This window comes from Elephas maximus, chromosome 3 (assembly GCF_024166365.1).
Source record: "Elephas maximus indicus isolate mEleMax1 chromosome 3, mEleMax1 primary haplotype, whole genome shotgun sequence".
Classification (NCBI taxonomy): domain Eukaryota; kingdom Metazoa; phylum Chordata; class Mammalia; order Proboscidea; family Elephantidae; genus Elephas; species Elephas maximus.
This window is the reverse complement of record NC_064821.1, coordinates 147,904,513-147,931,954: the sequence shown is the minus strand read 5'-3', so window position 1 is coordinate 147,931,954 and position 27,442 is coordinate 147,904,513. Positions and strand designations below refer to the sequence as shown.

Genomic DNA, 27,442 nt, shown 5'->3' with positions numbered 1-27,442 from the left:
TGGCTATAGGTAGATTTCATAAAGGAAAATACTAAAATTATATAAAACAAGACATAAATTTCTTAACAATTACCTATTATCTACTATAAGAGAGGCACTGGGCTTACGACTTTAAACAGTTTGATCTTTCATAAATGAGCGTCCTCTTTAGTGTGAAAAGCTACCTGATATATCTGCACTGTTACAACATCTGTCCTCTTCAGTTTTATTAGAACTGTCAGGAAGGCGCACAACATCTTCTAAAGAGTCAGCAGGTCCGTATCCAGAAGTTTGGGGACTGTTTGTTAATTGTTTATCTATATTCCTAAAAAAGTCCAAGTGAAACTTATCACTAAGAAGAATGACTAATCAGTCTATTTTATTTTACTTTTGGAAAAATCATTAATTTAGTGAATGTAGATAGAATGATTTAAATATTTATTAAGAACTACACCGTATGGTTCAACTTCTTATAGGAAATGTGAATAAAATCTTTTAATTACTTGTATCTATCACAATTGAAACATGAAAAGGTATAGCAAAAGTAGAATCAATAACTCATGTCATGTTTAAATTCTTCTAACATGACATCTTTGGAAAGTAAAACGTAGGTTATATCTTGTGGACGTTCAAAAAACTTTTGGCTGTGATTTGCCATGCCCCCTCCCTTTTTTTTTTAAAGGATTTTTAAGTCTCGAAGAACTAAGTCTGTGTCAAAATGGAAAGCTTTACTCTAATGTGAGTTATATCTATTTCTTAAATATACTGATTTAGAAACCATGAAATAATATAAAAGTATTCAGAAATTTTTTATCAATTCTGCCAATGTTAGAAAAGACACTTGCTTTCACTGGACAGGAACTTAGATTTTATTTCTTGTAACGATTTCACCTATATATTCTTACCCATCGACTTTTCCTTCTTCAGTTGAGTTTGTGGCCTTGACGAATTCACTGTACTCTTGGCCTGGGTCATAGAGTTTGGCGCTGTCACAGAGAGACTGTAAATTATTTGCGAGGGAGGCAGCCTGCAGGTGCTGCATCTGGAAAAGGTTAACTGTTACCTACAGTCACAGACAGAGACAAAAGGAGGAATAACTCATGATATACAGAACACTGTGTAAGCAGTTACTTCCAGAAATAGCAACAATAAAAAGCCACACAGTGAAGGAAACAACGCTGAATATCTGTGCACCTACTATACTGCCTGGCATTGTGCAAGGTCTAGGTCAGAAAAAAAAGTAGTTTTAATCTGATATTCAGGGTAAATCATTTCCACCAAAACTGGCTTTAGACTGAAAAGTTAAAAAAATACAACCACGCTTCCGTGCTGGTCCACCATTTTAGGAGATGAACATGTTTTTGAGAATCCACACTGCACTAATCTGATGGTCTGACCACAACTGTTGAAATGCTCAAGTGAGAAACATGGGGGACATATTCGGATGAGAGCACTGTTGCTTTCAGTTCTAGAAAAACAGACCTTGGAAACCATATGGGCAGTTCTACTCTGTCCTATAGGGTTGCTGTTTATAATTAATGTACCCTATATTTTTTTTTTTTTTTATAGTACTCAGTTTTTATAATTACAGTTATTTTATCTCATTAAGCATCTACAAGGGCCTAAATATACTACTGCCACTACTACTTGTAATAACAAGAGTAAAGATAGTAGCTGACATTTATCGAGTGCTTACAATATAGAAGACCATTCTGAAAGCTTTACATGAAATTAATGTTCACGAAACTCTACACGGTATAGGCACTACAATTGTAAAGATAAAGACATTGAGGTGCAGGGAGAGTCGGGTACTTCCATCAGGTCACAGCACCTGGCTGGTCAGTGGTGGTGCCTGGACATAAACCCAAGCAGTTTGGGTCCACGGCCCTTACCATTATGGTAATAAGCATTTAAAAGACAAATTCCAGATGAGTTAAAGGCCCTAACTGAGATAAAGAAAGCATAAAACAATTAAGAGCAAATGTAAGAAAATGTTTTTAATCCTCTTGGAATGAGGAAGACCTGCTTGAGAAGGATATTCAATCAAGGATCCATAAAGAAAAGTATTAACAACTTTGACTGCATAAAACTCAGTAACTTCATAAAGATAAAAAAGCCCTAGTTAAAAAAAAAAAAATGACTGGGAATATGTATTTGTAACATACACATAAGACAAATACTACCCTAACAGATAAGCAGCTCCTACAAATCGTCCGTGTCAGTCCGAATATCTGAGGGCCTCCCTAGATCAGCAATTATATCAGGCTTCGAAAACATGGTAGGAAAAAAAAAGGGAACAAGCCCCGGCCCTCATGGACTTTATGTGAGGGTGGTGGTGGAGAAAGGTGAGAAATAAGTAAACAAGTAAGATGAATTCTGGCACTGGAAACTGCTATGAATAACAAATAAGAATATCAAGTTATAGAGTGTGACCACATGTGTTTTGTCGAAGGGTATTTTTGACATGATGAGTTAGGAAAGGCTTCTCTGACGAGGTAACATTTGAACTGAGACCTAATTTAAGAAAGAGCCAGCAAAGCTTCAGAGAAAAGACCAATCCAAATAGAAGGAAAAGGTAGTACAAAGGTCCTAGGGCAAAACTGAATAAGAGCTTGTCTTGCTCAAGAAACAGGTGAAAGATCAATATGTCCAAAGCAAATTCAAAGAGGTGGAGCTTCAGTTTGAGATGAAGCCAGAAAATAACAGTCATTTAAACTACTGTGAGGAGCCTGGATTTAAGTGCCACGGGAAGCTGACAGAAGAGTTTAAGCAAGGGTTTAATGGGATCTGATTTTTTTTTTTTTAAAGACACTCTGCAACCTGTGTAAGGAAAGAACTTAAAGGAACCAATGAACATGCACTGGAATTCCAGAACACTTAATTGTGCTAATGAGGAACTTTTACACAGATCAAGAGGCAGTTGTTCAGACAGATAAAGGGGATACCGAGTGGTTTAAAGTCAGGAAAGGTATGCGTCAGGGTTGTATTCTTTCACCATATCTATTCAATCTGTATGCTGAGCAAATAATACGAGAAGCTGGACTATATGAAGAAGAATGGGGCATCAGGATTGGAGGGAGACTCATTGACAACCTGTTATGCAGATGACACAACCTTGCTTGCTGAAAGTGAAGAGGACCACAGCCTTCAGTATGGATTGCACTTCGACATAAAGAAAACAAAAATCCTCACAACTGGACCAATGAGCAACATCATGATAAACGGAGAAAAGATTGAAGTTGTCAAGGATTTCATTTTACTTGGATCCACAATCAATAGCCATGGAAGCAGCAGTCAAGAAATCAAAAGACATATTGCACTGGGTAAATCTGCTGCAAAGGACCTCTTCGAAGTGTTGAAAAGCAAAGATGTCACCTTGACAACTAAGGTGCGTCTGACCCAAGCCATGGTATTTTCAATTGCATCATATGCATGTGAAAGCTGGACAATGAATAAGGAAGACCGAAGAAGAACTGACGCCTTTGAATTGTGCTGTTGGCGAAAAATATTGAATGTACCACGGACTGCCAAAAGAACGAACAAATCTGTCTTAGAAGAAGTACAGCCAGAATGCTCCTTAGAGGCAGGGATGGCAAGACTGTGTCTTACATACTTTAGACATGTTGTCAGGAGGGATCAGTCCCTGGAGAAGGACATCACGCTTGGCAGAGTACAGGGTCAGCAGAAAAGAGGAAGACCCTCAATGAGGTGGACTGACACAGTGGCTGCAACAATGAGCTCTAGCATAACAACGACTGTAAGGATGGCTCAAAACAGGGCAGTGTTTTGTTGTTGTGCATAGGGTCGCTACGAGTCGGAACCGACTTGACAGCACCTAACAACAACAATGAACATGCATAGGAAACCCTGGTGAAGTTGTTAAGTGCTATGGCTGCTAACCAAAAGGTCAGCAATTTGAATCCACCAGGTGCTCCATGGAAACTCTAAACCCTATGGGGCAGGTTCTACTCTGTCCTATAGGGTCACTATTAGTCAGAATGGACTCAATAGCGATGGGTTTAATGAGCATGCATGCCAAATTTCTATTAGCTTAGTGTTATTTCAAACACTGACATATCTCTTCATTTCTCTGGATTTACCAGATGAATTATGGGATTTCTGATGAGCCATTGAGTCTATTCCAAGGTAGACAGGCATTTCCCCAAGGAAAACTGACTCAGCACACATAGTATTTAAAAGTACATACAAAGAGAATAGTTCATTTGTGTCCTAACTCCTTCAAGTAACAAAATTCAAACAACCAAGAGCACAATTTAAGTCCTGCAACTGACTAAACTGGTCATCAGGGAACTCTCCAGCTAGTGGTAAACTGAACTTACTCTCTTCATCCTAAAGGTAACTGGAAATTTTAATATCTTTTAATAAACTTCATGAATCTAGTTAAAAAACACCAGTATTTTAATAAGCCAAACGAACATACTGGCATAACCTACTTATTGGCTGAAGATGTTTGTCTCTGGTTATTAAATAGTGGTCGCCCCACACTGCAGATCCTGCGCACTGCCTGCTGGACATTTTCACTGAAGTGACCCACCTCAGTGGTACCTCAAAAGTCATCATGCCTCTAGATCTTTTCGTCTTCTATCTGTTCTGATAAAGTTACATTGTAAGTAAGGGAATGGAAAAAGATACACTAAAAATAATCAAAGTAGATATATTGATACTAAATAAAGGAGACTAAAGAGCAAGGAAAGTTACCAGAATAAAGAGGGATATTTCATTAGGGTAAATGAATCAGTTCACCAAGAAGATATAACCATCATTAATTTATAAGTAGCTAACAACAGAGCTTCAAAATACATAAAGCAGAAGCTGACAACTACAAATACAATTTTTGTTGGAGACTTAAACATTGCTTTCTCAGTAATTGATAGAAGAAATAAAAAGTAAATCAGCAAGGATATAGAAATGAACAACACCATAAACCAACAGGAACTAACGGACATTTACAGAACACACCATCAAAAGGGCAATACACATTAAGTGCACAAGAAATATTGGCCAAGATAGGCCATATCCTGGGTGACAAAACAAACCAGAACACATTTTTAAAAACTGAAGTCATACAAAGTATTTATTTCACCACAACGGAATTAAACTAAAAACCAGTGATCAGAGAGGTATCTAGAAAATTCTCAGATACTTGGAAATTAAACAATACTTACATTATCCACAGGTCAAAGACGAAATCACAAGGAAAATTAGAAAAATCTTTTGACTTGAACAAAAATAAAAGTACAGCATTTCAAAATTTGTGGGACGCAGGTGAGCAGAGCTCAGAGGGAAATTTAATGCATTCAGTACACATATAGAAAAGCAGGTCTCAATGAACAATCTAAGTTTCCACCCTAAGAAACTAAAAAGAGCATGAAAAAAAGCAAGCAGAAATCAATAAAATTGAAAAAGGAAAAACAGAAAAATCAATGGAACCAAAAGCTGTTTCTTTGAAAAGATCAATACTTACATACCTTTAGCCAGACACAGCACACAGAGAGTGAGGACACAAATTACCAATATCAGGAATAAAAGAGAGCCTATAACTATAGGGTCACTATGAGTCGGAATCAACTTGACGGCACTGGGTTCGGTTTGGTTTTGGTGTAACTATAGAACCCTGAGGCATTAAAAGGATGATAAGGAAATATTACTAATAACTCTATGCACATAAATTGAATAAATAAAATGGACTAATTCCTTGAAAGCCACATGTCATTCAAGAAGAAATAATTAATTTGAATAGGCCCAAGTCAAAGAAACTGAATTCACAGTGAAAAATTTTCTGAAAAAGAAAGCTTCAAGCTCATATGCTTTCACTGGTGATACTACCAAACATTTAAAGAAGGAATAACACAAATTCTACACATTCTCTTCCAGAAAACAGGAGAGGAGTGAATACTTCCCAACTCATTTTGTAAGACTAGAATTATCCTGATACCAAAGGCAAACACAGTGCTAGAAAACAATATACCAATATCCTTCATAAAAAGGGAAGAAAAAGATCCTCAACAAAATATTAGCAAATTGAATCCAGCAATATATAAAAATACATCACCACCAAGTTTGGCTGATCCCAGGAAGGGAAGGTTGGATCAATACTCAAATATCAATCAATGTAAACCACCAATTAACAGACCAAAGTAGGGGGAAAAAACCACACATCACACCAAATGCAGAAAATCATTTGACAGAATTCAACATCCATTCATGACACTGAATGATGACAGAATAAGGCAAGGCAAGGCTATCCCCTCTCACCACGCCTATTCAACAATGTGCTGGAAGTCCTAAGTGCAATAAGGTAAGAAAAAGAAATAAAATAGACAGATTGGAAAGGAAGAAACAAAACTGTCCCTATTTGCAGATGACATGATTTTCTATGAAGGAAACCCCGAGGAATCCACAAAAGAGCTCCTACAACTAAAAAGTGAGCTTAGCAAGGTTGCAGGATATAAGGTCACCATACAAAAATCAACTGTATTTCCAAATACTAGCTATGAACAATCGGAATTCAAAATTATCGATGTGTGTGTATGTATGTATCTATAGATGCATATACACAATTTATATATATACATATGTATTTTTATATATACTTATTTATATCATTTACAATAGCTCCAAATACAAAATGCATATATACATACAGACATTCATACATACTTAGGTACAACTCTAACAAAACGTGTAAGATTTATATGTTGAAAACCACAAAATGCTGATTTAAAAAAAATCAAAGACTTAAATAAATGGACATACAATATTTATGGATTGGATAATTCACTACGGTTAAGATGCCAATTCTCTTCCAAATTGATCTAAGATTTAACGCAATTCTGATCAAAATGCCAGCCAGAATTTTTGCAGATAGAGATAAGCTGATTTTAACATTTTATGGGAAATCAAAGGATTTGGAATACTCAAAACAGTTCTGGAAAAAAAAAAGTTGGAAGATTTTTTTTTTTTTTTTATAAAGCAACAGTAATCAAGACTGTAGGGTTTGGGCAAAAGAACAGACATATAAATCAATGGAACAACATAGAAAATCAGGAAATAGACTCACTCAAATTCGGTCAATTGTTTTCTGACAAAAACACAAAGGCAATTCAATGGAAATAGCATATAGTGTTTTCAACAAATGGTGTTGGAATAACTGGACATTCATATGAAAAAAATGAGCCTCAACCTACTTCACACTTTATACAAAAATTAACTCAAAATGGATCATTAGATTTAAATGTAAAACAAAAAAACTTTTAGTAGAACACAGGAAATCTTTCTGACCTTGGGTTGGGAAAAGCATTATTAGGTATGACACAGAAAGCACAACCCATAAAAATAAGAAATGGATAAATTGAGCTTCATCAAAATTAAAAACTATTGCTCTCTGAATGACACTGCTAAGGGAATAAAGACAAACCTCAGAGTGGGAAAAAATACATGCAAGCTCAAAAATGAGGAAGCAAACAACCCAATAAAAAATAGGCAAAAGCTCTGAACTGACACTCTACCAAAGACATACAGATGGAAAATATGCCCTTGAAATGATGATCAACATCACTAGTAATTCAGGAAATGCAAATTAAACCACAACTGGGTATCACTAAGTCCCTGGGTGACACAAACAGTTGAACTACTAGCCAAAAGGTTGGCTGTTTGAACCCACCCAGAGGTGCCCGGGAAGACAGGCTTGGTGATCTGCTTCTAAAAGGTCACAGCCTTAAAACCCTATGGAGCAGCTCTACTCTGCACACAGAGTTACCATGAGTCAGAATTCACTTGATGGCAACTAACAACAACAACGCACCTATTAAAACAGCTAAAATTAAAGACGACAATAACAACTGACGATAACAGACATTGTCAAGGGTGCAGAACTACTGAACTCTCATGCATTGCTGGTTAGAATTTAAAATGTTACAACCGATCTGGGAAATAGTTTGTCAGTTTTCTTATAAAAAAAAAAATACACACTTACAATACAATCCAATAATCCCACTCCTAGGTACTTAACCTAGAAATATGAAAACTTATGTTCACACAAATACCTGTAACAAGTATTTGCAGATGCTCTATTTGTAATCACCCCAAACTGGGAACAACGCAAATGGCCAACTGGTGAATGGAGAAACATTGTGGTACATTCATATAATGGAATAATCTGTTGTCTTTGAATCGATTTCGACTCACAGTGAGCCTGTATGTCAGAGTAGAAATGTCCCATAGTGTTTCCAAGGTTGTAAATCTTTACAGAAGCAGACTGCCACATCTTTCTTCTGTGGGGGATCTGGTGGGTTTGAACCACCAACCTTTCAGTTAGCAGCTGAGAGCTTAATCATAGTGCCACCAGGGCTCTTTATATATAATGGAATAACCACTAAGCAATAAAAAGAAATGGACTACTGACACAGTCAAAATATTGATGAATATCAAAGGCATTATGCTGAGGAAAAGAAGCCAATCTCAAATGCTTATACACATACGATTCCATTGATATGACACTCTAGAAAAAACTATAAAGATGGAGGACAGATCAGTGCTTGTCAGGCGTGAGTAGGTGGAAGGTCAGCCTAAAAGGGGCAGCATGAGGGAACGTTTCAGGATGATTAATCTTTCTGAATCTTGATTGTGGTGATGGTTATACAAATTTATAAATTCTTTAAAACACACAGAAATATGTGCCCCTCCCCCCAAAAGGGTCAATTTTACTGTACGTAAATTTTTTATAAGAGCCATTTTAAAGAGGCAAATAAAAAACACTTGAGGGCAGGACACTTTGTCTTCAAATAAATCACTGGGTTCAATTTAATATTTTACTCAAATTTTGAAGGTCTCATAGTACTGGTACATGTTTCAGGAGTGATATCCATTGTATCAACCAAAAAAGACAGACAATGGCTTACAGGCAATTTCAAATTCTCAGATTTCAATTCTAACCAAACAAATCATCAATCCACTGAAGGGAGAAAACAGATCAAAACATAACTCAAACCACATATTGGTTTTGGTTCAAAAACTGAAAGTCAATTTTCAGGCTCAACATGTTCCATTCACCTCAGAAATCAAATCCCCTAAGAATCATGGCTCATCAGGCATCTGTCTACTGCAGGTACATAGTTTTTTTCTTTTCTCTTGTCTTCAAAAACCTGAAGAAATTACTTACAGCTTTAAGAGTAAGATCACACTGGAAAACAAGCGTCCGGAGTTGTGCTAAAATTTCTCTTTTGGTATTTTCTAGATCATTTCGTCTTTCTTCAACATTTGTCACACAAACTTTGTAGAGTTCATTTGCTTCTTCTACCTTCAAGTATTGAAAACAACATTGGTCACTAGAATTTATATCTTAAAACCCTCATTGTAGTAAACTGAATTTAAATAATTGAAAATCCTTTATTCATGAAAATTCTGAAATATTTCTAAAGATAAAATAATTTGTTTTGCTCTGAGATTCAAGGGCACTTGACCTTAATGGAGAGTCATTTGATTTACAATTGGTATATTGTCTGTCTACAAATCTCCACTTCTATTTAAAACTGCTATTTCTATTTAAATTTACTATTTTCCATAAAATCTTATAGAATTTATTTGCTTATCAAATTATATTTTCATGAATAATACAAAGCTTCTGCCTATCCTTGCTACTAGATGCTTGAATTAGAGCACACACAGTTGCCTAAATGGTGAACTTACTGAACGATCAAGCCAAAAATGTTTAACTAGTGCCTTCTCCAAGATGCTTCTTTCACAAACAAACCCAAAATTCCAAAGATAAGTAAAAGTCTTAGCAAGGTGGTTCTCAAAGTGTGGGGCCCCACAAGCAGCACCTTCATCACCTGGGAACTAGTTAGAAATACAGTCTACGTTCTTCCAGTTACTATCCTAAAAACCCATGCCCGTGGAGTTGCTTACAACTCCTAACGACCCTACAAGATACAGGAGAACTGCCCCATCGGGTTTCCAAGGAGTGGCTGGTGGATTTGAGCTACCAACCTTTTGGTTGGCACATAGCTCTTAACCACTGAGCCACCAAGGCTGCAGTTACTACCCTAGACCTATTGAATCAGACACTCTGGGATCGCACCCAATAATCTGCATTTTATCAAGCCTTCTGGGTGATCCTGATGTATGCTAAAGTTTGATAACCGAAGCCTTAACAGATTATTGCTAATTCAACTTGCAAATAACAGAAAAGATCGTTACTTTTTGGAGAGCCTCCTCTTCCAGCTTTCGCTTTTTTTCTAGTTGCTTGTTGGGATTTTTTACTAATCCTCCACTTGAGTACAGCTGCTCCTCCTCTGCACGGAACATGGAAGATTTTGCTTTTTCATACTCATCTTGACGTTGCATGCATAACAATTTTGCCTTTTTAAGAGCAGTCTCTGTTTCAAGCTACACACACACAAAATATGAAAGAGACCCTAATGTACAAGCTTCTGATTTAGCAAAATAGTTAAGACAGTATTTTTAAAAAAACGAAGGAGTAAGGCAGATACTTAGATAACCGCCAGGGATTTCAGATGATCACACACATGTACATAAAACCCCATTACTATACTAACCATTTTATTTTGTTCCTGTTTCCAAAGTTCTTTAATTTCTTTCCTTTGTTTTTCCATTTCATTTTTTCTCCCAAGTAAAGGCTGTTGAGGGTATTAAAAAAAAAAAAAAAACAACTGTTTTTCTCAAGTATGCTGTTATAAAAAATGAGTATTCTACATATAAACGAGTTTTTACCTGCACAAATTTATTAGCTTGGAGAGCTGCAATTGTTTGTTGCAAAAGGTGACTGCTCTCTATATCATTAAGAAGAGCATTGGTAAATAGAGACTGCAGTGGCATGAACTCCTAGAAATTAAAGTTGAAAAGTAAATTTTACAATAGAAACAATGCTAGAATTTTAGACCCACCACTGCTCTTTTTCCAAAGAAAAACTTTCCTTGAGACTATTTCTTTTTCAGAAAATGACCAGTTATAAACATAACTATAAGAGAAAAATCTTGAAGACAAGTAATTATAATTATAAAACTAGTTAGCAAAATTAGTAGCTATCAAGATGATCAACATTAGTACATAATGAATTTCCTTTTTTTTTTTATAATGGACACTCACCTAAATTTAAAAGGATTTTACTATGCCAATAAAAAGGTGAGTATTTAAATACTTTCCCATATTAATTACGCAAATTTCTAATTTTGCAGGGCAATATTGGGTGTTCATCTGAGTAGTCTCTTGTTAGAGAACCAAGCAGTTCACAGAGCTCACCTGTAGTCCAATGTTAGTTCGAGTTGCCTCCGCCAACTTGACAATATTTCTAGTGGACTCCAATTCTAGACAGGTCAAAGAAGGTTATCAGAAGGAAAAATTAACTTATTTTCCCCCTCCATACTCTAAAGTATTGTTATTTGTAATTACTCAGTTTAAAAGTGATCACAAATACTAGTTTGCATTATGATATAACGCAGGGATTTTTAGTCCAGTGTACTTATCAGAATCAACTGGGGAACTTCTCCAAAATACACTTGCTTAGACCTCACCACTGGGGGAACGGGACCTCGGTCTCGGTATTGTCCTTTTTAGGACTATTCAGGTGATTCTGATGAACATTTCCTATTCAAAGCAAATAACGCAGTAGAAAGAGCACAGGCTGTGGGTTATAGTCTACATTCTTCCAGTTACTAAGACAAATCACTTGCCTTAGCTGTCTCAGCTGTAAAATGGGGATAATAATTCTTGTCCTGCCAGTTCCCAGGGATTTGTGACGATCAGCAGGAGAAAGATGTGGCAATCTGCTTTCACAGAAATTTACAGCCTTAGAAACCCTATGGGGTCACCATGAGTCAGAATCAACTCGATGGCAGTGGGTTTGGTTTTGGTTTTTTAAGAATCAAATATGAAAATAGATGTGAAAGCATTCTGTCAACTGTAAAGCCCTGGGAAAGTAGTAGCTATTAAGATGTCCCTTCTGTGCTTTCATTGCCTTCTGCTCATGCATCCCTTGCTGCTTTTATTGCCTTGAACGATATCATCTGATTTGTTTTTACCTACTAGATTATGACCTCCTTAAGGGCAGAGACAGTATCCTATTTGCCTTTACGTCCATAGATCTAGCAGCTGGCCCACAGTAAATATTTAATAAGTACATTTAGTGAGACAAGAGTCTTTTCCTATCCCAAGAAGAGAAAACGGACAATGATTGTATTCATTACAATGAAACAGTTACTAATTTGGAATCACATTACTCATAGTCTGTACAAAATGAATCACATACAATTTAGTTCTTATACTCCAAAGTTAATCAGATGCCCCAAAGGGCAACTCACCCAAGTTAAGCTTTTTCTCAACCCATGAAACTATATTCTTGGTATATTTTGACCATGTTTTAGCATAGGACAAAGCCAATTCTACGGAGTCAGTATTCTTTAACAGCACGTTGTCTAGTTCTATAGGAGAAAAATTTCCTGAAAATAATAATATCAAGGTAAGTATATGTTAAATATGATCATGTGATAATTCTAAACGAAGAAGCACTCAGATCCTAAGACTTGCTTCAATGAAAGCTGGTAAAACAACAACAAAAAATTACAGAAATTTAGAATTAAAGGGTCATAGTTTAAACTTAAAATGTTTTCAAACTATATTGTTATTTATCTGAATACGCATTTCTATTACTCATCAAGTTAAAGCCCCAATTCTTGATCATTTTATATCATTAAAATATCTACTCCAGTGGATTTTCTTCCTTACGTATTATATGTAAAACTTTATTAATCATTTTATGTTAAAAATGATACATCAGAATACTAAGCAAGAAGAGATTGAACTCTGCAAAATATTTCTCCAAAGTGGCTGCAAGACATTTGACAAAAGATCTAAGAGACTCGAGCCTTACCTTTTTCATTGGATGAGTCCACTGAGCCCACAGAAATGTTTTCAAAGGACTTACAACATGAAAGAAAATAAATTTAAGATTAGGGCAGAAGACAACAGATCTTTGCTTCAGAAATATCTCCCCCAATTTGTTAGTCTGACATAATTCCTGCTAAAGAATTTCAAGCATTTAAAACTCAAAGGGCCTGAGAAGTCTGTATAGATGCCAGAACACTTTTTAAGAATGATATAGCTTTTTACAACAGCAGTTCTCAAGGCCCAAGAATGAACAACCTCATTGTTTCCTAACGGCATTAGTTAACATTAATGAATTCATTCAAAACCTTAAATTCTGTACATCCCAAAAGTACTAGTCAGGAAGTTAGCAAAGCAGTCTAAATATAGACTGCTATCTAAATAGAAGACACAGATCTCTTCCCAGTCACCTTTTGCTATGACAAGCATTTCTCTGAAAGTCTACTGGACAGCTTAGCGCAGAATTCTCTGCGATGATGAAAATGTTCTGTATCTGCACTGCCAAATACAGTAGTTACTAGGTGCATATAGCTACTGAACATCTGAAAGCGGCTAGTGGGAACGAGAAGCGAATTTGTCATTTTAATTAATTTAAAATTGAAAGAGCTCCATGTGCCTAGTGGCTATCTCATTGGACAGTGCAGAAAGACACCATTTACCAATGATTGTGACATCTTAAAGAAATTTATTTATTTATGTTGGACAATATGAGGTATGCAGGGATTCAATGTAAAGGGGATCAAACAGACCTGGATTTGAAGTCCAGCTCCACAACTTATTAGCTGTATGACACTGGATTACTTATTTAAGCTTGTTTAACTTTGGTTTGCTCTTCTGTAAAATGGGAATAAGAACACTAACTCCATCTGCTTTCAGATGATGATGTAGGCTTAGCACAGTGCACGGTACACAGTGAACACTGTCGAATAAACGGCAGTTACAATTTTTAAAGACTATCTTATGGAACTCTTTATCAAATTGAAATCATTTTATTATTAAAATTCTATCATCATGGGCTTTTTTATTCCAACCCTCTAGGATAAATTAAAAAATGCAAAAAGGAAAGCAAGGTGCAAAAGAGAAAAAGGAAAAAAAATGCCTATTAAGAGTTAGTTTATGTGTGCACAATAAAGTCACAGGAACAGGAAATACGATTTACATCTAGAATTTAAATTGTTCAGAGCCTTGCCACAGAGATAAAATGTTTTCTTGTATTTTCTGAAGCAGTGGTAACAGTTTGAGGAAAAACATCGAAGAAGAATCATGAATAATTGCAAGATAAAGATCTTAAAATTCTTCATCATTCTGATATGGTTTATAGACTAGCCTCCTTGACTCATCAACGGCTTCAGAAATAATTTTTTCACAAGACTGTAATACATATAACAAATGCCTGCCCTAATCAGGCATTCATATTTCATATCATTTTTAAGAAAGACCTGAGGTTTTTATATTATTGTTGATAAAGTACAAGTACCTGGCACATTTCCAAATATTTGTTGAAATCCTTCTTAGATCTCATCATTCTTAACAGGAAATGATCAACATATGTTCCTATTGCATACTGTTTAAATATCTTGCATTCAGTGGAAGGATCCAGTCAATTGAAATAATACGACTTCTCTGAATCTTTAAAGCAATATTCTACATACATTCCTCATGTTCTATTATTCCATAGTGATTTTTCTTCCAATCAGGAATCAGAAACCTGACTTTATGACATGCTGTTAGGGACGTTCTTAGGGAGGTTTAAGACCCACAAGGCTGTTAGTAAGTGTCTCCTAGTAACAAACATTAACTGTATGTGTGAAAAAGCCAACACCCTCTTTACTTCCTGCATTATTTTTCTAAGTTTCCACCACTCTTTAAGACTGTGACGATGTCAAGAAGGAAAACTGATTAAGACTTACTAAAATTTTGAACTACAGAACATTTAGATTCACTATATAAGACACCATAAAAATATCTGATATGTTCTTCTCAAGTGACAGTCCCACTTAAGAAGTACAACTAAATTGTTGCTTTAGAAACTAACCATAAATTTAAAATGATCGTCATTTAAAATAAACTGATCTTGTGTTCCTGCTACAATACGGTAATTTCCAAGCTTGAAAATTATCAAAAAGTAACGCTGGAATTAGTATTAGGAAGTGACTGGAATGTTAAGTCAAAAGTATTAAAGTCTTTGCTTTCACACACACTTAGCCTACCTTACTTTCCCGAGACACAGGCAGTCGCAGTAATGGATCATTGCCTACATCTCCCATAAGGAAGTTTGTAAGGCTATCCAGGGAGGTTTAAAAAAAGGAAGAAATAGAAATAAAAAGAGAAGCCATTACATTGCTTTGTCACAAACTTTATATTCAATATGTCACCTAGGATAACTTCTTAAGTGAAAACTTAGGAGGGAAAAAAAACTACTAAGAATCTATTCACGTAAAGCACAACATAATCACTCGCAAATTGGTGTTGCTTCTGAACAGCTAAAAACCAGCTGCTGCCAAGTGAACTCCGACTCACGGCTACTCCGTGTGTGTCTGAGTAGAAATGTACTCCACAGAGTTTTAAATGGCTGACTTTTCAGAAGTAGATTGCCAGGCCTTTCTTCTGAGGTGCCTATGAGTAGACTTGAACTTTCAACCTTTCCAACCCAGGGACTCCAAACAGCTATAATGACATATCCAAAGATAGTAATAAAGCAATACAGAATGCAATTTTACCAAAGTTGTGCAGTTTTATACTATTCAATATTCTATTTTCCATGTATCTTATTGAATTTTGTCACATACTATCACTGAGACACCTAAGCCCAAATGTATTAAATGACAGTCCTATACTTACATATTCCCAAAGGTAAATGCCAATGTCTCAATGGAAGAAAACACTTCTCGGAAGAGATCGTTTTTGTTTTCTTCATTAACTTCTGTGAAGTTCACAGCTATAGGGAAAGGTTGGTTACAATAAATGAGGAAGAAAATATTTTAAACTAGGTTTATACAAATGTCACTTATTCCTTTAAAACCCTATCATTTTACTTCAAGAGGTGTTCTCAGATTCAGAAACTGAAAAGCCTAATATACAAAATGTGTAATACATTCAAGCTCTTTATTAAGGAAATCAGGCAACAGAATCGGCTTGCATTCCAAACTAATTACTCCATGCATTACATAATTTGACACTTTCAAAAAAAAAGTGATTCAATGTGAAATCAATTGGCCTTAGAGGCAAACTGTTCACATATCAAGAGTGCTCTGTGCTATTTTCTCTTGCTTACTGCTTCCTGGCATTTTTAAAACAGCTAAACACAGCGCAGCTCACTTAAGTACAATATGAAGTACATTTTTTACCATGAATTACCAGTAATTGAAGTCATATATACATTTGACAGAACATAAAACCTATAAAAAAGCTTATCATAAAACACCAGATGCTGCATTACAATAAAGGGAAGAGAGAGAGACCAAGTGGAGAGGATGCCATCCTTTACTCTAAAACAAAATTGTTAACCTTGGATGCCCATTAGATCTACCTGGGGAGTTTTAAAAACAAAGGCAGCCTGGGCCCCCCAACCAATGATTCAGGTTTCATACATCTACAGTGAAGCTATGAGTCGGAACCGACTCGATGGCAATGGGTTTGGTTTTCGGATGGTGAAGCACGGAAGCCCTGGTGGCGCAGCGGTTTAAGAATTTGGTTGCTAACCATAAAGGTAGGCAGGTGGAGTCCGCCAAGCGCTTCTTGGAAACCCTATAGGGCAGTTCCACTCTGTCTGATGGGGTTGCTATGAGTCAGAATCAACTCGACGGCAATGGGTTTTTTTTTTTTTCTTTCATGGTGAAGCATGGATATTTTTTCAAAAGCTCTCCCTGGTGATTTTAACATACAACTGAAGTTGAACATTCCCTACTGAAAAGTAAGGATTCCTGGGTGGAGATGAATTAAACCTCAAGCCTGTAAACCCCATGAAATTACAACCAAAATTTTATATGCTTAAGTCTTCGTATACTTAGGGGGTTATGATCCATCTATACATTTCACCGGTTTTTCGTAAGTACCCCTGATACAAACAAAAACATATGAACCACCGCAAATAACTTTTTTTTTTTTTTTAAATTCTAGGACTTCTGCTCTGGCCAAGGCAGAGAAATGGGCACTAGGCTTACATTCCTACATGAAACAACTTATACACACACACACACACACACAAACAACACTGTTCACAAAAGCCAAAAGATGTAAACAACCTAAGTGTCCATCAGCGAATGAATGGAAAACACAATGTGGTAAATACATACAACAGAATTCTCCTCAGCCATGAAGAGGCTGTGAAGTTCTGATCCATGCTACAACGTGCATGAACTTTGAAAACTTTATGCTGAGTAAAGTAATTCTATCACAAAAGGACAAATGTATGATTTCACTTATATGGATGACAAGCAGCGACAAATGTACAGAGACCAAAGTTTGTTAATAGTTACCAAGGGCAGGCGGGAGGGGAAAGAGAAAGTCATTTAGGAAGCACTGAGTTTCTGTTTATAGTGACAGGAAATAGGGCAATGATTATGGATGATTGCTGCACACGATTCATATAATTGTTATCACTAAATTGTACACCTGAAAATTTTGAATTTGCAAATGTGTTACGTATATTTTTACAATAAAAATTTTTTTACAAACATACAAGATACATGAAATTACAGTTTTCAAGACACTGGACATCAGGCAACAAAGGACAGTGATCCCTGACAGACAAAAACCACACGAGGTGAGCTTTCCAATTGCCCCAGCTTACTGCCTAGTATCACAAGGTAATTTTTCTTTTTTTCCTCTTCCAGTCTAATTTTATTTGAAGAGTTAATAATTCACAAGGTTCAAAAATCAAAATAATATAAGTTGGATACAAGGAGTAGTCTTGCTCCACCTTGGCCTTAGTCCACCAGCTTCCCCCACTGTATTCCCTGTAGTAAGCTACTTTTATTAGTTTTCACAAGGTAGATTTCTGAGCAAAGAATATGATCAGGGATAAAGGAGGTCATTTCAAAACGATGAAAGAGTCAATTCATCAACAGAACATAACAATCGTACACATCTACACACACCACTGCTGTGGAGTTGATTCCAACCCACAGCGACCCTTGTAGGACAGAGGAGAACTGCCCCATGGAGTTTTCAAGGCTGTAAATCTTTACCGAAACAGACTACCACATCTTTCTCCCGCGGAATGGCTGGTGGGTTTGCACTGCTGATCTTTTGGTTAGCAGCCAACTGCTTAACCACTGTGCCACTAGGGCCCCCCCACTACACATTTAGGCACCTAACAAACAGAGCTTCATAATGGATGAAGCAAAAAGCTGACACAACTGCAATGAGAAATAGACAGATCTGTAGTTACAGCCAGAGATTTCAATAACCTTGTCTCAATAACTGACATAACAACTAGACAGAAAATCAGTATTGGTATGAAGACTTGAACAACACTATCAACCACCTTGACCCGGTCAACATTTATAGAACACTCCACCAAACAACAGCAAAATGTACAATCTTTTCAAGTCCATGCTGAATATTTATCAAGGAAGACAATATTATAGGCCATAAAACAACTCTCAATGAATTTAAAAGGATTTTAAAAAATCAGGCAAAATATGTTCTGTGGCCACATGAAATTAATTTAGTAATCAATAACAGACAGATACCTGGAAAATCCCCAGATATCTGGGAACTAAATATACACTTCTGAATAACCCATGCATCAAAGAAAAAATTAAAGGGAAATTAGAACTATTTTGAACTGGAATGAAATGAAAACAAAATTTGTAAAGTGGGGGCAAAGAGGTGCAGAAGGGTGAGACTACAAAGGGGCACTCATTACCTTGATTGTGCTGATGGTTTCACAGAAGTATGCATATGTAAACATTTATCAAATTGTATGCTTTAAATATGTAGCTTATTGTATGTCAATTATACCTTAATAATATTGTTAAAAAATCTCTCTAGAAAGTAAACTTAAAATAAATAGTAATTTTTAACATAACATCAACAAAAATGTAAAGCCTACTCATGTTTCTAACTTTAACCTGTTAGGTTTTAAAGACAAAAAAAAAAAAACCTTTACCACATTATCCAAAATTCTTAATTATCCTTTCTTTCTATAAACACACTTCACCTTTTCATGGCACTCATCTTGACTGGGAAATGAAAAAAACAATAGTAATTGCAATAATTGTGAGTAGTGAGAAGACAATTGCTCAAACCATCTTCCTTTCTTACCTTCATCCCTCCTTTAATGCGACATCCATCCAATCAAAATTCCTATCACTGCTCTTTCCTCTACTTCAAAACAGCCCTATATTCCTAACATCCTTTCTCATTTTTGCTCCTGTTCAGTGGTTCAAAGAAAAATCTTTGGCTCCTTTCCAATAATAAATCATCCCACTCCCTCCTGCACTCTCCAAAACCCTATACCACCATTCCTCCTCCTTCAAAGCTTCACAATCTCCCACTCAACTGACCTTTTTATGCTATTAACATACTCAAATCTTCCCTGTGCAAAAACAAAATTTTTTATTTTTACCATATTCTTGTTAAAGCTATTAGCCAATCTAATTTATCATTTCTTCAATGTCAGATTTGTATAAATAGGTCCTGGCCATGGTATGTATTGCCTTACCTCCCGAGTTAATCCTTAATTTGCCGGGACTTGTCTTTAAACCCAACTTAATGGGAAACCTCCTGTAAAGGTGCAGATAGTAAATATTTTAGGCTTTTTGGACCATACAGTCTCTGTTGCAACTACACTTTGCTGTTGTAACATGAAAGCAGCCATAGACAACATGTAAATGGATTACAGTGGCTGTGTGTCAATAAAACTTTATTCATAAAACACGCAGCGAGCCAGATATGGCCTACTAGGCTTAGTGTGCCGAACCCTGGTTAAGAGTATGGGTTCTGAAGCTAACCTATGTTTGTTAAATCCTGGCTCTGTTTCTTACTAGGTTAAATAACTTAATCCCTCTGTGCGCCTCAGCTTCCTCTTTTATAAAATAGGGATAATAAGTGAAGATTAATTGAACTTAGAGCATAGGAAATAATAAATGTTAGCTATTTTTACTTTTTTCCACAGTAACACTGAAACATCTGTCATCAACAACCTCCGATCAGTCAAAATTGGAGCTCTTTTTTCTTCTAAATCTTCATCCTACTTAACCTTTCTTCAGCTTTGAACAACTCTACCACTTACTACGTATGCAACCTTGGACAAATCTGTATGTCCCAGCTTCCTTATCTGCAAAAGGGGAGATGACAGAACAATACAGTACTGACCTCAAACAGCTGTCGTGAAGATTAAATGGGGTAATCCATGTAAAGAGCTTAACTGTGTCTGGCATACAGTAAGCACATACACAACAGTGTCTGCTATTATTACTATAAACATTAACCACTTCTGTCTTGGCCAGGAGCCCTGGTGGCACAGTGGTGAAAGCACTTGGCTGCTAACTGAAAGGCTGGCAGTTCGAACCCACTGCCCGCAGATGTGGCAGTCTGCTTCTGTAGAGATTACGACTTTGGAAAACCTATGGGGCAGTTCTCCCCTGTCCTTAAAGGGCTGCTATGAGTCGAGTCGGAGCTGACTCCCCAGCAAGTGGTGCTTGGTGTCTGGCTTTCCACCTGGGAGTATGCTGCTCTCCCAGAAGCAGAGTGCTACGGTAATTAGGAAGGGACGAGGCTTCAAAGTTACTCAGACCTGAGTTCAAACCTGGCCTGTACCATTTCCTCTGTTACCCTGTACACATTACCTAACTCTGATTTCTTCGTAAGTAAAACGGCGTATTACTGAGAAGGCTGACTAAGAAAACAAATGCAAAGCGCCTAACACTGCTTGGTATTTAGTAAGCGCGGTTTTCCTTCCTCGGCCCTGTACCCACCTGAAGACAAACTGGCCTTCACAGAGTCTTCCCCACTCAGCCTGCAGTTTTCACCCTGGCTGTCTTCTCTACTCATTGACTCCACGGACTTCACCTTCTTCCATCCCTTTAAAGGAATGAATCCCTGAACTACTTGTCTAGTTTTAACCTTCTTCTGAGCTCCAAACCCGTGTTTCCAACAGGCTGTTTGGTATGTTCCTTCTCTTACTGCCCAGTCTTTACCCGCCAGCATCAGAACACCTCAATATGTGCTAACCTTGAACTCTACCTTCCAGTCTACCCTGCCCTTCCAGAACTATTTTTCCACGCATTCCTTAGCTCATTAGCTTCACTTTCAAAATGCCTCTAGAATGTTTTCCTTCGTTTGCATTCCCTTTGCCACTGACTTAGCTCAAAAGCCACATTTTACCTCTAATCTGGACTATGTGACAGCCTGATAATGGGTCCGTCTCCACTCTCTCCCATCCATAGGCCATTCTTTACAATGTCATCAAAATTTGGGTAGAAGTTTAAAAAACTGTCCCTCTTGGGTTCCCTATTAAGTCATAGCACTGCCAAAGAGACACATTCAGCATCTGCTTAAGAAATCACATGAATAGCTTTCATGTATATTTCCCATTACAACAGTAGCTTTCAAATTTTCTTGACTACAACCTTCAGTAAGAGATACATATTACATCATGCCCAAGTATATCATACACACATAATAGTTACATACTTGGGCATGATGTAATACGTATAAAGTTCTGCAACAGTAGCTGTAATGGTAGCTGCCAAAATTGCACTCAAACATAGCAATGATTGTATAGGACTGGACAACGTTTTATTCTGTTATACATATGGTCACTATGAGTTGGGGCCGACTCAATGGCACCTAAAACAACAATAACAAAAGTTCCTGAAACATATTTAAGTCTTACATAACGAGTGTTACACTATGGTTTTTCTTTTCTATTCTCTTTCATACTTTAAAAATGCTAGTCACAACTCACTAAACTTGATGTCATGACCCACTTAGTGAATCAGGGCTCACAGTTTGAAAGCCACTCATTTAAAAGACACAGTGGAAGAAACGCCGTCATTTGCATGAAAAACTAACATACCAGGGGGTAGGGTGGGACACAAGCTACACGATCTATAAATGAAAACTTTTAAGTTGCTCCTAAAGACAGAAAAGATAACTTGAAGAAATGAAATGCGCACTATATTCTTGATTAGAAACACAAAACATATAAATTCTTCTTAATTTAATCTGTAATTTTAACTTAAGTCACCTTCAAAATACGAATAGATATTTTCTAGAACTATACCGGTCAATTCAAAAGTCCAGACATTAAAATTCTGCACAAAAGAGGGGCTACTACACTTACCAGATACCAAAACATACTATGAAACTACAATAAAAACAGTGTCTGGATAATAATTATATCACATATGTCATGGAGCCCTGGTGGCACAGTGCTTAAAAGCTCAGCTGCTACACAAGGTCGGCAGTCTGAATCCACAATACTAATGTAAGTTGAAATTCCCAATTCTAGGAATGGCTCCCTGGAAACCCTATATGGGCAGTTCTACTCCGTCCTATAGCGTTACTGTGAGTCAGAATCAACTCGATGGTAACGTGCTTGAGGTTTTTTTTTTTTTTTTAACACATATTACTATACAGTAACACATTTTAGTGCCGTCGAGTCGATTCCGACTCATAGCAACCCTATAGGACAGAGTAGAACTGCCCTAAAGAGTTTCCGAGGAGCGTGTGGAGGATTCAAACTGCCGACCCTTTGGTTAGCAGCCGTAGCACTTAACCACTAAGCCACCAGGGTTCCCAATATATAATATATATATTAGTAATATATAATATACACACAATTGTCTTAGTTATCTGCCCCACACTCTGGAACTGAGTTGGTGGATATCTGACCCTTTGAAGGCCCAAAGGCTATGGCTGCACCCCTTGAGACCCGGAAGTTGTAGCTCTACCCTTTCAAACGGAGGCAGCTCTGCTTCCTGTGTTCCTTGTCTCCTTAGCTTCTGCTTCCTGGTTCCTTGGCCTCTTGCCCCCTCAGGCCTCTTGGGCTGGCCCAGAGTCTGCCCCATTCAGGTAATTGTTCTAATGCTCTTTAGCTCTACTGATAAGTGCCTTGAGGTACCCCACTCTGCCAGTAAACCTCGGTCGGAAGGTACTCAGCTCTCTTGCTCCATGGGTCAGCAAACCTAGCTTCACCAGTAAGCGCCCAGAGGTACCCCACTCCGCCAGGAAGCCTCTTGCACCATCTTGCACCAGTCTCATGGTTCGGATGCTGCTGTTTCTCTGTTGCTGCTTCTCGCTGTCTGTACCATCTCTGGTGTTACGACTCTCCTCACTTCCTTCTGAGTCCTCACCAAAATTGACTTTGATGTCCATAATTCCATCAACAGTCCATTCAAGGCAATCTAGGCTCACAGTTTCAAAACTGCTTCCACACTGTAGGTTTCTGTTGGAGTAGCACCCCACTCTTCCCGTACAAAATTCTGTCCTAGTTACCTAGTGCTGCTGTAACTGACACATCGCACGTAGATGGCTTTAACAAACAGAAATTTATTCTCTCACAGTCTAGAAGGCTAAGAGTCCGAATTCAGGGCACCAGCTCCAGGGGACGGGTTTCTCTCTCTGTCAGCTCTGCAGGAAGGTCCTTGTCATCCATCTCCCCCTGATCTAGGAGCTTCTCAGCACAGACACCCTGGGCACAAAGGACACGCTCTGCTCCTGGCACTCCTTTCTTGGTGGCATAAGGTTCCTCTCTGTTCACATCTCTCTTTCATATCTCAAAAGAGACTGACCAAAGATACAACCTAATCCTGTAGATTGAGTCCTGCTTCATTAACATAACTGCTTCTAATCCTGCCTCATTAACATCCTAGAGGTTAGGACTTACAACACAGGATAATCACATTAGATCACAAAATGGTGGACATCACACAATACTGGGAATCATGGCCTAGCCAAGTTGACACACATTTTGGGGGGACACAATTCAATCAATAACAACAATAAAAAAATAATCTATGATACATATATTACAGTTATATGTACCTCATATATATATAAATAGTCCAGAAATAGACACAAATATATGTGAGAATTTAGTATATGATAAAGGCAGCATTTCAAATCAGTGGGAAAAAGATGAATTGTTCAATAAATTAACTAGACACCTAGATACTTTAGAATGTACCAAAGACTTTAATAAATGATAGTATTAGAACATAAAAAGGAAAACCATTGGAGAAGTCTACTATAATCTCAAAACAGGGAAATCATTCCTAACAATCAAAACCCAGAAACCATAAAAGAAAAGATTGATAAATTTAACTGGAAAAATAAAACTGAAAAGACCACCATGTGCAAAATCACAAGACAAAAAAACTGGTAAAATTTGCAACTTATATCAAAGATTAAGAGCTAATTTCACATACACACACGTACTTTTTTCTATAAATCAATATAAAAAAAGAAAAAAAGACCAACCACCAAGAGAAAAATGGACAAAGTATCAATTCACATAAAAGGAACTACGAATGGCTCTTAAACATATGAAATGCTCTCAAGCTATGCTCTCAAGACAAGGGAAATGTCAACCAAATCTACACTGAGATACCAAATTGTCACTACCCGACTGGATAAAAAAGCCTGGTAACCAGCTCTTTTGGCAAAAGTACAGGAGATCAGGCTCTTCAGCACTGCTGGCAAAAGGGCAGAACCTCTACAGAGGACAACTCGGCAATATCAAAAATATAAATGCACACACCATCTGATCCAGCAATTGCCCACCTAGGAATTTACAGTTATTCATGGAAGCATTGTTTGTAACAGAGCAAGACTGGCAACAATTCTAAAGTCTATGAATATTGAACTGTTAAATAATGTTGTTGTTAGCGCCCATCAGGGCAGCTCTGACTCATGGCAACCTTATGTCTAACAGAACAAAAGCCTTCCCAGTTCTGTCCACCTTCATAATCGGTTGTTATTTAGAAGGTTCTCATTGGCTGATTTTTGGAAGTACATAGTAAGGCCTTTCTTCTAGTCTGTCTTAGTCTGGAAGCTCTGCTGAAAGCTGTCCACCGTGGGTGACCCTGCTGGTATATCAAATACCAGTGGTATAGCTTCTAGCATCATATAGCAACACACAAGCTACCACAGCACGACAAACTGACAGATGAGTGGTGGGAATAAATTACAGTACATCAATATAAAAGATTACCATGCAGTTTTGAATATAAAAACAAAGAATAAAAAAACCCTTTATGTACAGATAAGGAATGAGCAAGCAGAGCAAATGCTGCCAAAATAGGAGTGTAAAAAAGAGAACACATACATAAATTTGTATATTTGTAATATACCTCTGGAAAAGATACACAAGAAACCAACAATAGTTGTTGCTTATCTAAGGAAAGGAATAGGTGGCTAAGGGACTTATGAGAGCGACTTCGCTAGTGCATACCCTTTTATACCATCTACGTTTTGAAGAGTGACTGTATTACCTACTGAAAAAACAGGTCTTTAAGACAGACGAAAATATGAGGCTTCTACAATTGTGGATGCATAATTAAGACTTACTTTTCTTCTTTATTTACCAATTTTTAAATATAGGTCAAAAAATAGACATGTAAAACCTAAACAAATGGTACTTACCATTTATTTTACAAGTAAGATTGACCAAAATAATTAAAACACAAATATTCGGTACACAATAAATTAGTAATGGGTGCTGAAGATGTCTCTATCTGCTTTGAAAATAGGTTGTATCCCTCTTACCATACTGCAAATATTTTGTCAGACTAAACTTCCTGTTTGGAAACAGGAGGAGACACAGGAAATAAAAATTACTACTAGAATGAATGGGGATAAGCTAAGGATATTTCTTTTAAGGTTATTCAACGGTAAATTCCACTTATAAAATAAAAATTGAGTTAAAAATACCAAGTTTTTAGTCTTACACATATGAAGTAGATGGATTTCCTGTATTCAAAATTATAGCAGCACCAGCAAAATTAGACATCCCTGATTCTAAAGTTACCCTATTGAACCTTTTTTGTTTTTTAAGTTTGGTATATTTAAAAAAATGCACTTGACAATTAAGACCTCCAAACAAGTCAGCTGCTCAGGTCACCATCATTTTTTAAATGTAATAAAGGGGTTTCAGACTCAATGATCTCTACATTTCTGATAGTTTTCTAATCTTACCATACAATAGTTTTTAACTTTTCCTCTCTAAAACAGAGATAATAAAAATTTACCTTTATAGGTTCTTTGCAAAGATTAATACAGGCAGCATATGCAAAGCACCTAGGCTGATTGGCATAGAACAGACATTCAAAAACGGTTCCTACCTCCCCCTGGCCTTTCCAAGGTCTGAAAACAAAATTAGTGTTAAGTGAAAGAATTAAATGTTCTGATCTGATCTCAATTTTTCAGGTCACTGAATATTTTCATTTGGTGTTATCAATGAGATTTTTCATGGGCTCAACAATGGGGAGTGAGGGTGGGGAGGAAGGTTTTATTTTTAAAAGGTAAAAATTCACCCCAGAGAAAATAGACAATTTTTAGTTTTATAGTCCCACAGAGTCCTACTGAAACAGAGCAACTTTCTCAACCATAAAGTAATCGTTCCCTTTTAAATTTTGTCCGTGCACCAAAGTAAGATAATAACAATAACCCGAAGGATAAAGACAGTCATAGTGGGAAACAATATGCAAAAGATTATTTTACCTCAAAGATAAAAAGATCTTCAAGGCAGCTGAGAGACCACTGTCTTCATGTCTGTTTCTGGAATGTGGACACCAACCCCACACAGGCACACTCCTTCCCCAGGACATCCTGACTGCGCACAATAGCTACTGACAACAATTGAACCACGGTCGCTATTTCCAAGCATGGAAATTTTACTATCTATAGACGCGAATTTCCCTATCTAAGTTAAAAGATACTTGTAAACAATCTATTTAAAAACAAACTTGGTTACTAAGCACATTTTTAGAAGTCACAGCGTAAGCTATTCATATTTCCTATTTAAAATCATCTGTATTTTTTTCGGTGCTTGAAATACAGGAAAAAGAACTACAAAAAGACAAATCTATGTTAACGAAAGGGGGGAAGAAATACGGTGTATATTCTATTGACAATTTTTTTATTTTCTTTTCCTGCCTCATCCCTTGACATCTTCACTTTGCCCTTTCCAGAAAGTAGCGAGTTCACCAATCTCACCTTCCATTTTGAGTCTCTGTGCAAGCTGCCTATGTCTCACAGTCCTCAAACCCCACTCTTAATGCCTACTCAATCCTCACGACTCAGGACAGGTAACCCCTTTTCTCCAAAGAAGCCTTTCCTTACTCAACCTAGGATGGGCCCCTTACTGTGTGCTCCCATAGCACCTATGCTACCTCTATCACAGAACTGGTCACAGGATTGCTATTACCTTATCTGTCTGACTCCACTATACCACCGCTCCCCAGCGGTCACTTTTCATTTTTCCGTTGAGTTTATATTATGTTACCAATGCCATTTGACAATGATGACCACTTCTTAAAACTCTGTACTTTTTTAAAGTTCTGTGACATCTCTCTCCAGATCGTCTTCC

The 27,442-nt window shown here is 37.0% G+C and overlaps 1 protein-coding gene across 5 annotated transcripts in view; it reads right to left on the bottom strand.

Annotated features, from left to right (window-relative positions):
• The window catches only part of ARHGAP29 (Rho GTPase activating protein 29), a 94,983-nt gene that overhangs the window by 16,046 nt on the left and 51,495 nt on the right, over positions 1-27,442 (bottom strand). For all 5 annotated transcript variants that reach the window (XM_049879738.1, XM_049879737.1, XM_049879740.1 and 2 more), the window contains 11 exons: positions 15,742-15,838; positions 15,111-15,183; positions 12,887-12,935; positions 12,318-12,455; positions 11,260-11,324; positions 10,732-10,842; positions 10,557-10,637; positions 10,198-10,386; positions 9,161-9,298; positions 885-1,042; positions 165-304 (listed from right to left, as the gene is read on the bottom strand). In XM_049879738.1, coding sequence (XP_049735695.1) covers positions 165-304; positions 885-1,042; positions 9,161-9,298; positions 10,198-10,386; positions 10,557-10,637; positions 10,732-10,842; positions 11,260-11,324; positions 12,318-12,455; positions 12,887-12,935; positions 15,111-15,183; positions 15,742-15,838 — 1,239 coding nt within the window. The remainder of the gene's footprint in view (positions 1-164; positions 305-884; positions 1,043-9,160; positions 9,299-10,197; positions 10,387-10,556; positions 10,638-10,731; positions 10,843-11,259; positions 11,325-12,317; positions 12,456-12,886; positions 12,936-15,110; positions 15,184-15,741; positions 15,839-27,442) is intronic.